Source organism: Impatiens glandulifera, chromosome 1, assembly GCF_907164915.1.
Source record: "Impatiens glandulifera chromosome 1, dImpGla2.1, whole genome shotgun sequence".
Taxonomy (NCBI): domain Eukaryota; kingdom Viridiplantae; phylum Streptophyta; class Magnoliopsida; order Ericales; family Balsaminaceae; genus Impatiens; species Impatiens glandulifera.
In genome coordinates, this window is record NC_061862.1 from 122,702,184 (window position 1) to 122,715,938 (window position 13,755).

General features: G+C 26.2%; 2 protein-coding genes across 3 annotated transcripts; one reads left to right on the forward strand and one right to left on the reverse strand.

The window, feature by feature from the left end:
- Nucleotides 1-1,894: 1,894 nt before the first annotated feature.
- Nucleotides 1,895-2,817, forward strand: LOC124922137. Its single transcript, XM_047462867.1, has one exon. The coding sequence runs from the start codon at nt 1,935-1,937 to the stop codon at nt 2,583-2,585; it is 651 nt and encodes a 216-aa protein (XP_047318823.1). The 5' UTR covers nt 1,895-1,934; the 3' UTR covers nt 2,586-2,817.
- A 2,443-nt stretch (nt 2,818-5,260) lies between these two features.
- LOC124922167 lies at nt 5,261-9,200 on the reverse strand. Of its 2 annotated transcripts, none has more exons than XM_047462908.1 (8): nt 8,928-9,200; nt 8,656-8,845; nt 8,099-8,565; nt 7,948-8,006; nt 7,840-7,876; nt 7,676-7,747; nt 6,550-6,877; nt 5,261-5,718 (listed from the first exon to the last, which is right to left on the reverse strand). In XM_047462908.1, exons 1-8 carry the CDS (start codon nt 9,017-9,019, stop codon nt 5,341-5,343), a joined length of 1,623 nt encoding a protein of 540 aa, XP_047318864.1. In that variant the 5' UTR covers nt 9,020-9,200; the 3' UTR covers nt 5,261-5,340. The 2 variants fall into 2 exon arrangements, with proteins under 2 accessions (XP_047318864.1, XP_047318855.1); XM_047462899.1 differs by having other exon boundaries at nt 8,656-8,843; nt 8,923-9,200.
- Nucleotides 9,201-13,755: the final 4,555 nt, after the last annotated feature.

The following is a 13,755-nucleotide window of genomic DNA, read 5'->3' on the forward strand; positions in this document are numbered from 1 at the left end:
TATAAATACATTTTGAATTGTTATATTCTTTGTTAAATTATGATTAGGAGATATGATTCCAAGTTATTAACAAATAATGATATAAAGTGAGAGACAGAGATAATAAAAGGGTAGACCAACCACAACAAGACTAGCTAAAGAGCAAGCTTACACAAATAGTTAAAAATATGGGGAAAAAATAATCATGATAAGAAAATGCAAAGAACATCTCATCCGACACTAATACATGGATTATAGGTTCTAATAGGAGGTCCATAAGGTGAGTAGAGTGGTGCATCCAAATTTATAATTACCTCAACAAATTAAATTTCATAAATATAGAACTTAAGACCAATGTAAGACAAACTTTTGTTAAAGAACCTTATATTCATTTTAAGTTAGATAGTCCAGGTTAAGATAATCATATTATGTAACAACCTCTGGTTAATGAACAAAAAACCACAAACTATAAAATAAAAGTGTAATGAAAGAGGAATGGGTGGAATAATGTTTTTGTGGCATTCAATTTAATTAAAGTACTTTGGTTGATTCTCTTGGATTTTAACACTTTCATTGACACTCTCTTCTGTTATACACTTTTTTGTTGTTAACATTCTTAGTGAGAATCTTAGTTAATGGTGGATGGTCTTAGCTATATGAAATTAATTTTGTCTTACCTTGTTTTCTGTTCTTATCTTACCCAGATTGCAATGCATGACTAACCACACAATGAGACACATGATTTGCTTAGCCTAATGAACATCTTTTAGGGAGGAGTATGAGATAGATACACATCAAATAGGAGAAAGATCCATGTTCAATGCATGTACACTTGAAAAGCAAAGTTCCCAATTTCCATAACTAAAAGAGAGGCTCATTAATTATAAATGGGCGAAGAACTAGACTCATTTACAATTGTTATGCACTCGCAAAGATTTTAAGCTCTTATTTATGAATATAGATTTATTTGAGAAGTCATGATATTTTTTTTATTTGATTGATTTATTGTGTGATAAACTTATAATATTAGTTATAGTTTTGTATTCGGTAATATTTTGTCTATATTTTACCATGATTAATGCGATCTTTCTACTATTTAGCGTAAAATAATGAAAAAAGATGTATCCAAAAAAAAATCTCATGTTACCCTTTTTTTATATATATGTTTGCATTGTAAGAAAATATTTTCACTAATTTTAATTTAATAATACAACTTTTAGATATTAAAAATATAGGTGGACAAATGAAAAGAGAAAGTAAACTCCAAATATGAACATAACTAAGTAAAGTTCTTCAAATATGAACATAAGTTAGGAATGAGACTTCAAATATGAACATAAGTTAGTAAAGTGACAAAATATGCCTCCAATTAATGTTAATCTCCATCTTGCTTAGTTTCTTAGAAGTGTGATAAATTGAATGAGTACAATTGAAAATTAAATTTTTTGGATTTAGAAGAAATTTTAATATTAGATTATACACTTAACAAGAAAAAAACAAGTGTTTTACAAGAATATATCAATATTTACTCGATCTAATTTAGATTCAAATTAACTCAGATCCAACCTTAAAGAGTATTTCACAATGTACCCATCTTATATGAATATAGCATGAGTTAAAGCCGGTGTTAAAAGCCTTGAATGCGTGATTGATGGGGAAGAATGTTTCCATAGTCATAGAGAGAAAGAGTACGTGTATTCCTTAGCCATCACTCATTTCTTTTGCTTTCCTTCTGGGCCATATGTATCATTACTATTGGATCTGAGTAACAAAAAAAAAAAGCACTAAATTAGTCCCCCACTCCACATTTACTTTTTGGGTCCCTTCTCCAATTCTTAACTACCCATTTCAAGTTTCAACTCACCAACAAAATTCAACAAATATATATATATATATATATATATATATATATAGACACACACAATCACAAAGCCATCATTAAGTCACAATTAGCCATGGCCATTGACTGGTTCTCATGGCTAGCAAAAACCGGCTTAGACTCATCTCTAGTCTACGATTATGGCCTATCTTTCTCCCAAAATGAGCTCGAAGAAGAAGACATAACCTACTTGAACCATGAATTCCTCCAAAGCATGGGTATCTCCATTGCCAAACATAGGCTAGAGATCCTCAAGCTCGCTAGTAAAGAAACGCGATATCATCATCATCATCATTCCGTCTCAAACATAATTGTGGCCATCAAAAGGACCAAGAAACGTCTAGCCAAGTGCATTCGCTCTCTCGTTCATCGCAATGAGAAGAGTGGAGGAGGAGGAACAATTGTGATCGTGCCAAAGAGGAGTTATAGTGCCTCGAGGTTGAAGGGGACAACTATGCTCAAGAGGAACAAGAAGATGATTATGAATAGTCAGGATATTCAAGGGAGGCTCTTGTTGACGAATGGAAGCCCATTGATCATTTCTGATCAACGCAATCCTAGGGTTCATAGTTTTTCTAGCCCATTAATTGTTCATCATCATGACCTACAAGAAGGTAGTGAAAAGGCCGAAGTAGACAACGAAGAAGAAGAAGAAGGTGATCCTTATTGGTCGAGTCGCATGGAGATCAGATGGGATGCTATGTTCCAAGATCTTAAACCTACTTGATCACTTAAGGTTCACAATTGTTTGATCATTATTTTGTTAATTCATGTCTTGGTTTTTATAGTTGTTTATTGAGGTATATTGGTTAATGTAAATTTAGTGGTATGGCTAGAGGATGAGTGTTTTTGTGGGTCCTCTTTCAAGATGTTTTGTTTATTACAAATGTGTGTATGAGAGAATTCAAGAGTAAGAATTAATTTTGATCCTTTACTTGATTGATGGATCATTGTGGAAATCCCCTTCTTCCTTAGCTGGCTAAAATTTAATAGTCACTTTTGTTTTTCATTTATCAAAATTTCAGTCAATTGTACAACTCAATTATATTTAAAGGTCTTAAAAGTTATCTACAAATGTAAAAATAAAGATCAAGTTCTAGATTGGACCGACAAAGAAAAAGCACTAGGGTATCCTAGAAGTTGAAAAAAAAAACATGATTTCTCCTACAAATAAAAATCTCTCAAATAAGTTATGGTTGAGTAATGTAATTTATTCAAACGAATAAAATAAATTTCCATATGTATATAACAAACTTTAGTTTCTTAAATGAAACAAAAATAAAAATTATTTACATTTCAAGATTAATCAGGGTAAAAAAAATCATATTCATCATCTTCACTGTTTAAATCGGAGTCGGGGTCTTTGATGATCAACGGTCTGTCTTTCTAGTTGTCTGTAAGACACCGGATCAAATATCAAATTTCTTTATGTTAAGTCATTGCCCGTTGCCACCTATTCCTCAGTCTATTCTTTTATTTAATGACATTTATAAATAAATAAATAAATAAATTCATGTTACTAAATTAAAAGTTTTGACTAATAATATTTTTAAATTTGGTAAACAAAATTCTTAATTCGTTAAAATTCAGTAATTAAATTAGTGAAATTTATTTTTTTATTTATTTATATATAAATGTAATAATAATAAATTATTGGTGTTTGAAACTATTAAGACAAAATTTTATTTTGTATAACTTTAATAATAAAGAGTTACAAATTATAAAGTTTAAAAGAGAAGACTTTGAACCAGCTTCCTTATTTTGTATCCCTAAAAATAATAAAAAATAATAATATCCCTATTTTAGAGAATCAAAATATAAATTATTCTACATCAGCTTACTTATCCTTATCCATATATCATTTAAATATTTATTAAAATGACCAACTTTTCAACCACCTCAACCACTTAATTACTTACTTATATATATTTAAATATTCATGAAAGAGAAAATATATTATTTTATTATTTAGGGATGCTACAGTAATCCCTAAATATAAAGATTCACTGTTCATCATCCCTAAAAAATTATAAGGATAGGGAATTTGATAAAGCATTTTTTTTACAACTTTTATATTATTTATCTTCATAATAGAGATAGAACACATTTTAAGGATTCTGCTACAAATGCCCTAAGGGGCTTAATTTAACCGTTCGTCAAAAAATTAAAATTATTATTTATAATATCTACTCTTTAAATATAAGGGGATGGTAATAAAAATTGTGACTCAATGATATAAAATTCGGTGTAATTAAAATATTATTGTTTGTTTAAATTTTGTAAATTGATTACAAATTTAATTTAAATATTTTGGCTGAAAATGTGTAATTATGTTTGAATTATATATAAATTAAATTAATTTGTAACCAAAATATGTTATTTCATTAAAAAATTATTTTAATTGTTTTTTTTGGTTAAAGTGTTTCCACTTAAGTTTAAATGTTGAGTTATTTTATATTTTTATGATTTTTTTCGGAAAAAACATTTCATTTATTATTTGAAGCTCAATGTTACGGCTCATTATTGTCACGACTCAATCCAGGGGATGTTGAGGCTCGTTAAAGTCTTGGTTTCACATTGCGCTAATTTCTCAAGCCCAAGAGAGGCACAATCGCCTAAGTAGGCCCAAGTAATATTTTAATTAAGGAATATATTAAAATAGATATTCTAATTTAGGAAGAGATTAGAAGATATATTATAATTAAGGAATATAATTAAGGAAGAGATTAGAAGGGATATTCTTACTTAGGAAGGGATATTCTAATTAAGGAAGAAATATCATAAATTAGTGTCATTAACTTGTAATTGAAAGACAATTTCTAATTTAATACGTTGTAAGTCCTATAAATATATCAAAGATATTTCATTGTAATCACCAAGTATTCAATACAAAATTCTTATTCTCAAGTTCTTTCTTTCTCTAAGTTATTCTTGCATTGTGTAAAAAGGCTTACTAGCTAGAATCTAAGTCGGTCTAGTTTAGTGTCAGAGGTCGAATTTCATTCCGTGACATCAAGTTTGAATAATATTTTTTTTTATTAAATGCAACTAGAACTTTAAACGGTGTAATTTATGACTTAAACTATCATAATTTTAGTCAATCAAATTTTTTTATTTAATACCTAAAATTTTTATAGTCCCTAAAAAAAAATAACTGAAGCACTAGATCTTTTATGTTCAAATTCGACAATGTCAGTTAGATTTTAAATAGTTTTTATATTTTACAGTAAGAATGTATTGAGCTGAAGTTGGGTTTCAATAAAAAGATGTAGACTTAAATATAATATTATCTTTAAGTATCTTATTCAAATATTCATTTCTAATGTTTTGAAAAACACCTCATAATATCTTTGAGAAATATAAATTTGTGAATATATATATATGTCAATTAGCCTTATATATATATTTATCAAGCCCAAATGCACACATATGTATATAGATAGATAGATAATCCTGAAAGTTAACAAACAAAAATCTGAAAATCATCTTATCCTCTTGTCCCCAAAAGAACTATGAACGGATGAAGAATCAACAAGCTTAGTATACTTCCTATGTCTTCTCTCCCTAGAATAAAGTACCCAAAAGACCAAAGACAACATAACAGAACCTGCAACAACTGCCAAGCCTGCATAGACCCATTGGCTATATCGGGTCAGGTCTGGACAGTGATCTTTACTTATGACCGTAAAAGTCTCTCGAACAAAGCTGCAGTCGAGTAGCCCTATGAGGAATGGTCCGTAGTGGTAAAGGCCATAGCTGACATTCACAGCACTTGTCATTTCGTTGTACATTGATGGTGTCAAACGCCCCACGGTTGTGCAAACATCGTTGGAAACTTCACAAACATAGTTCTTCCACACCTGGTTAAGAATATAAAAGGGTTACTTACTTAAATTAGGGACCATTTGAAAATACTTTCTATTTTTGGATCTGGATATGTATCAATATGAGAACGATCAACAAATTGTCAAATGTTTGTCTATGACTGAGTTATGTTTTCAAACGTCATATCATTTAGATATATATCCAGATTAGCTTACATGAATTTGTATTCATACAATAAATTGTCAATAAACTATTGAAAATCAGTCTCTTACTAAGTTCTATTTTCAAACATTATCTCATCTAAATCCACGTCCATTAAAAGATCCACGTCCATTAAAGATCTAATAAAAATAATATTGTTTCCAAATGAGTCACAAGTATCAACATTTGTTCTCACTTAGGAAACTTGTGCTTTTCTTAAAAAAAAAAAAATAGTTCTTAATGTGTTTTCAACCATCAAATCACTTAATTTATCGACTAAAATATTTACAAAATTTAAATACAAAAAGAACATTTTTGTAATTTAACCTAAAAATTATACTTTTTCAAACAAGATTTTGATTTCATAACCTAATTTTATTTTCAAATAACCCCACATTAAACAAGCTACAAGTATACACTCATATCCATCAAACATTTGATTATCCTGAAATTATGACAGTTTATAGATTCTCTTCATGCTGAGAATCTTCATGCATGCTCATTTTTTACGCACATCCCATTTCTCATCTTAATCTAGGCTGGATAAAAATGAGAAACGGGTGGATGCCAAACAATATCTCAAGAATAATATGGGTGAGATACATACAAGCCCATTTACCCTTTTTTGTAAAAAAAAAAAAAAAAGTAAAGAAAGTAAGCAATACCTGAGTGGCATTGTTGAGATTTACTTCACCAATGGCACAAGCACGGTTAGACCCATCATCCGAATTGTAGGGATTACAAAGAAATGGCACCAACGGGCCATTTTGATTGTAATAGAGTGGCTTAAGGTTATTAGGCACATTAACATTAGATACATTTGCGATAATCCCATTAACTATTGAAACCAGAGCGGAGGTTACATCTTTGCTCTGTGTCAATGTTTGTTGGGCGGTTGCCTTGTCCACACATGGTAAGATATCGTCTAAGGCTGTGTGTGCTGTCGGGTTCTTCACCCATTCATCCATGGCTATACATGTATCTCCTACAACACTTTAAAACAATAAAAGAGGAAGAAGAAATTACTCTTTATGTTCCTTTTTCTTTTGAAATATTAAACTTGTTTTAATAAACAAAGATATTTATAACGAGCCCTTCTATATAAAGAAAAACAAAATTGAGCTTGATTTTTATCCAGCTCAAATTTGTGTCATTTAGCCCAAAATATACAAACTACATTTTTTTACAAGATGAAAATTTATTTGCCTCATAAAAATGAAATCATACTTCACCTAAAATTTTATTATTCTAATGAACTGTGACCTATCTAGGCAAGGAAATTTTTCTTTATGAACAGAGAGGATCCGTCAATTTTATGCCAGAAAATTTTTCAAAGCTAGATTCATATCCCATGATCAATCCTCGAAAAATAAGATCACCTTTTTTCAATTTATCAATGTTCTCATAATCAATTTTTTCTTAATGCCTAGGCTGATCCAGCCCTTTGTTTATAAAGAAAAAAATTGAGCTTGATCCAGCTCAATTTTTTTTTGTCATTTAACCTAAAATATAGTTTGTGATCCAGCTAAAAATCCAACTACATTTATTAACAGAAATGAAATTATTTGTCTAAAAAAAATTGAGCTTGATTTTATTCAGCTCAATTTTTTTTTGTCATTTAACCTAAAATATAGTTTGTGATCCAGCAAAAATCTAACTACATTTATTTCCCATCCATCCAAACTTCTTTTACCAAAAAAAAAAAACTGGTTGAACTACAAAAGGCACAAAAATGATTTCTCAATGGAATCGAGATAGAATCCAGACGACACATAGTGAAAGATTACATACTTGTGGAGGAGGAGAAATACACCACCCAAGATAAATGTAACTGCCACCAAAATCCATCCAATTATCACCAAACTGTAAAACATCAAAATCACCCAACAAGATTAGAGAGGCTATTATAAGTTTATAACAGATCCATCGAGCAATGATATTTATTTCAAACTTACCAGTATACAAAGAATTGTAATCCAAGAACAGAGCAAACTGCATAAAAGAAAATTCAACTATAAGATCATTTTACAGAAGAATTAAATTCTAACAAGAGCAGCACTTACAGAAACCAAGCAATGCAACAAGAAGCATCACCGCAGCAACTATAACAAGAGCCAACCTCCTGCAATTCAGTAACAAGGAATGCAAATCAAATTCAAATTCAGAAAAAGTAGAGGCAAAGCAACGGTTTATTTTTTTGTATATTTCACTCACACTTCGCCTAAAACTTTGTCGATATTATCCTTGTTCTTTACGGTCACACTTTGAAGAGTATTCGCAGCAAAAACAATCTTTGCATTAGCATCATCGATGTTGTTTTGAACATCCGAAGGCAAAACCACTTGATTCACTCCTACTTTCTTAGCAGAAGCTAGATAATTCGATACATTTCTGAGATTATCAACCGTAAATCCAGCCTGATTGAGAACATAACCCAATGTGTTTGACGTACTGTCATGAAACTTTCCTTGCCCGGTGTATAAAATGACACAGCCAATAATTGCAGCAAGGCTGAAGAGTAAGAGAAAAATAAGAGAAGCTGCATATGCAGTTTGAGAATAACCATAATTTGTCCGCCAACAGCAGCAGCAACAGGCGCAGAAGAGAAGCAAGAAGCAGCCAAATCCAACAAACCAGATTCCAGCAATAACAAAGAGAGGAGCAGCAGAAAAACCCACAGACTGAACCAAATGAAATAAACTATCATGTAAAAAAAAACTGGTTCTAGCATTAAATCAAACAGGTTATGTGCGAGTTTGTTATAAACTTACAGAGAAATAATGTACTTCACTGATATTCCATCCACCAGTGTAGTAATTGAATTTGTTAAGAGGGTCTTTCCTCCTGGTTCTATCAGCTGCTAAAATCATCGATTTATTCTGAACATTTCCTCCATTGTTGTTAAACCCAAGAACAGACCTTTTCGCTCCCCAAGAAATAACACCGTATTCATTCTCACCTAATCAGTTAAAGAAATCAGATGGGTATTTTTTTTTCTTTTTCCAAGAACAACGAAAGCATGAAGATAAAAGAAATACCTTCTTCAAAATGGGCATTTGCGAATGAGAAAAGGGATGCCGAGAGCAGTAGAAAAGTTGGTAGAAGAAACACTAAAATCCCTTTGAAGAAAACCATAACCGATTCGAGAGAAACGGAGAAAATGAGGTTAAAATGAGGTTAATATGATGATTTTGCTTCTCATGGGAGAATAAACGCCTTCCAAGAAAAGACAGAATGAATACTACTACCTGCCTTCTATCAGAATCTCAAAGACTTCAACCATTTCTGTAGCTCCATTGAAGAGAGAGAGAGAGACGCGTTTTTAATTTGAATATAAAAAAAAAAAAACGGAAAGATATTGGAACAATTTTTTAAATATAATAACTTACAAATCTGTTGTCTTTTAATATAAAATATTTGAACTCAAAATCACGTCTTTTTGTCAAAAGTTTACTTCAACTACTAACTACTAGTCAACATATAATATTAATAAAATATATAATTATTTAAGCAGAAGGGATAGAATAAGGGAATTTGAAAGAAGGAATGATATCTTGAAAAAAAGATAAAAAGTGTAAAAAGAAGAAAGAAATTTTTTTTTTTTTTTTTTTCTAATATTATTCCCTCTCTCATTTTCTCCCTCAAATTCTCTCCCCCAATCATTTCTCTTATTTAAAATATAAAAAAGATATTTTTTATGATATAAAATTTTAAATAATTTAATTAATCTATTTAAATTTATTATACATAATTTTAAAAATACTATTTATAATTGAGAAATTATTAGAGGAAGAAGGGACACAATTTGATTTATTGACAAAATAAAATAATTTATCTTTATTATCTCTTTTTTTTTTTTTTTACTAAGTTATGATATTATTTTCTCTCTTAAATTCTTTTATCTATTCATTTTCCTTATAATATGTTATTTTTAAAAAAAATTAATAACTTCATATATATTATTTTATAATTTTAATTAGATTATAATTTTAATTTTAATAAAATGGCACTGCAAGTTATGGCTATTAGTATATTTAGCCTTCTTCAAATTAGTAAATGATGAAATTTTACTCCTAAAGCTATATTCTTAATAATCAACTTCAAACATGACCTTAATGAAAGCTATGTTTTAATTTATAATTTTAAAATTTTTGAGACAATAATACAATAAAATAATGAGAAATAATTTAGGGATGGCAGATAAAAAGAGTTCTCTTTCTTTCCTCGCACTTTTCTTTTTTTCAACCATAATCTCTAATCCTTTTTATAAAAATTTTTCTCTATATAACTCTAATAATAGATTGATTAACTATTTTAAATTAAAGAAATAATTAGGGATCACTCTTACTCCTAGTGAAAGATTGATTATTTATTTTAAATTAAAGAAATAATTAAATAGGGAATTTGAAAGAAAAAAAGTATGAAAAAATGATTATAACTTTTAATTAGTTAAAAAAATAATAAAATTTATGATGTCTTTCTTTAAACTTTTTTTTTTAACCAATAAAGTAATACAATATCATTTCATTTTCATTTTTTCTCTATCACTCCTATTTAAATAAATATGTAAAGTATATGACTTTATCTCTAATTTAAAAAATGATTGTACAGTATGGATGTTTATCAAATAATACACTTTTGTTTTTCTTTCTTTTCTTAATTTGAGCTATTCTTCTGATTTTTTTATATAAAACTATCCTTTACTTATTTTATTTTAGTGTTATTTGTTTGCTGATATTTTGTGAATTTTTATAATAAAAAAGTATTATGAATCTAATAAAATAGGTGAAGTGACATGTTTTGAATAAAAATAAATAAATATTTTAAGTTAAATTTTTACTAATAACTCTTTAGTTAGGTTGGAGTTATGAGTAGAAAGTTATATTAACTATCTAAATTTGTATAAAATAAAATATGAAAGCAATCATCATTTAGAAGTTGCAGTGCCATTTTATTAAATTAACAATAAAAATATAAAATATACTAAATTAATAGTGTGAAGTTTAAATTAAAACATTAGTTCAACAATATAATTTTAATCATTTAATAATATGAAGAAGGCTGAAATATAATAATTGTCATAACTTGCCGTGATATTTTATTAAAATTAAAATTATAAAATGATAAGCTAATTTAAACTCCAAAATAATATATATAAATTTATTAAAATCTTTAAAAATAACATATTATAAATAGTTTTTTAAAATTTTTTGTAATAAATTTAAATAGATTAACAAAATTATTTAAAATTTTATATTATAAATATATATATATATATATATATATATATATATATATATATATATATATATATATATATATTGTTTTCCATATTTTAAATAATTATATATATTTTTAATGTTATATGTTTTCTAGATGAACATTTATGTGAAAACTTTTGAAAGTATGTGATTTTTGGATCGAATCCAATCACAATATTTTATATTAAAATTTTATTATTAGAGAGATTACACATAAATAAATGAATATATTAAAATATAATTATTAAGAGAGCAAAAATAAAATTTGAAAATTGCAAATATTACTATTCGTTATTAATTATTATTATTATTATTATTATTATTATTTTTGTCAATTTTAATAAATATTTGAATAATTTACATAAATATATACAACAAATTTTTTAGATCATGAGTAAATTTAAAAAACTTCTCATCACTGTTGCCGTTTCTAATTTGCAGTAAATGTGGTTTGTTTGACTTCAATGTTATGGACACTTTTTCTTATTTATATTAGTTACTTAAAAAATGGTCTTATTTATGTCAGTTACTTAAAAAATTAATTTCTCATTAATTATATTATTTAAATTATCAACCACAATATTAAAATATTATCTATTTAAAAATAATTCATTATATATTTTACCACTATAATCTTTTTACCTAAACATTACAATAATATATCAAAAGATTATTTGAAAATAATAAGTTTTAATTCAAGTAACTTTAGATCAAACACTGCCCAAGTTATAGTCTATGAAATTATAAATGCTTGTTTTTAAATTAGTTAGATAAATTCTGGACTATTTAATTATATATGTTTCTTAGAAGTAATTTATATAATATTGATAATATTTAAAATGTTATAAAAAAGATTGTCTTATTTAGTTTGTTATTTGAACAATAATTTGAAAACAATAAATTGATGTCTAGTGAATTATTTTAAAAAACAAACAATGTCCTTTTTTAAAGTTGGCTTGATTTCCAAATAATTCATTACCATAAATATTATATTTTAAAATTATCATTAAAATCATATATTATCCTTTATTTATTAAAAAAAAGTAAGGCAAGGATAAAATAGTAAAAAACTCAAAACTTTTTAAAATAAAAAATGGAATATGATTTTTTCCAAATGTTTCAAAATTAAACAAGCTTTTAGTATTTAAATATTAAACAAATTATAAAATATGATGTATCTCAAAGTTAATGTGATTTGTTAGGTAGAAAGGTGTTGATTCATTCAACATTTACTTCACCGTTAAAAAGTGAATGAAATTTGAATTACTTTTTTTTATTTTATTTTATTAATACCTAGCAGAATTTTTGTACGATTGAAACGAATAAATATATAAGCAAAATAATTAAAACATAAAATTAAAAAATTAATTTTTTTATGAAAAACAAAATGAATCACACGTGTAATATATCAATTATGGCTATATTCAATAGTATATAAATATTTTATCAAATACAATAAACATAAATTTATCTTAATTAAATGTGGTTATATAGTTCAATTTTTATTTATTTATGTCTTTACACGTGAATTATAAAAAATTAATCATCATTTGAATTTTATTATATAAATTTTACCATTATATTGTGTTTAATATTAATTTTATAGTATTATAATGGTTAGATACATTATATATATATTAAATATATAAGTTTTAATTTTTCTTAATATTGTTCTTTCATTTTTTTCATTTTTTTCATTTTTTTTAATATTGTGTAGAGACATTTAATCTCATATTTATTATAAATTTTTATGTAAAAACTTTTTTTTAGATACAAATGAAATAAATTATTACAAATATGATCATTTTATTCAAAATTTTAGTTTTTTCGTTCTATTAATTTAATTTAATTTTCCCATTTTTTTTAACGTAAATTATCACTTTATCTTAAATAGGTAAAAATAATATTTTAACAAAATATGTTTGTGTTTTTTTTTCTTTTGAACATAATTATTTCAGCTTCTACTTTATTCTATCAAAAATTTTAAAAACAGTTTATTATCAATTAAATTAAAAGTGAAAATATTAATTAAAATATATGTGAAATATCTATTAAAAATAATACTGAACTATTACATAAATTTTATAGTATCAATATTGTTTTTTCATTTATTCCATTTTTTTTAATATTGTGTGGAATCATCTAATCTCATAATTATTATAATTTTTTTTATAAAAACTTTTTTTTTAGATATAATTGAAATAATTTATTATAAATATAGTCATTTTATTCAAAATTTTAGTTTTTTATTAATTTAATTTAATTTTTTTATTTGTTTAACGTAAATTATCACTTTATCTTAAATAGGCAAAAACAATATTTTAGCAAAATATATTTGAGTTTTTTCTCTTTTCATCATAATTATTTCAGCTTCTACTTTATTCTCTCACAACTTTCGAAAACAGTTTATTATCCATCAAAAGTCAGAATATTAATTAAAATAAAGGTGAAATATCTATTAAAAATTAATACTGAACCATTACATAAATTTTATAATATCAATATTGTTTTTTCATTTGTTCCATTTTTTTAATATTGTGTGAAGTTATTTAATCTCATATTTATTATAATTATTTTTAGATACAATTGAAATAAATTATTACAAATATG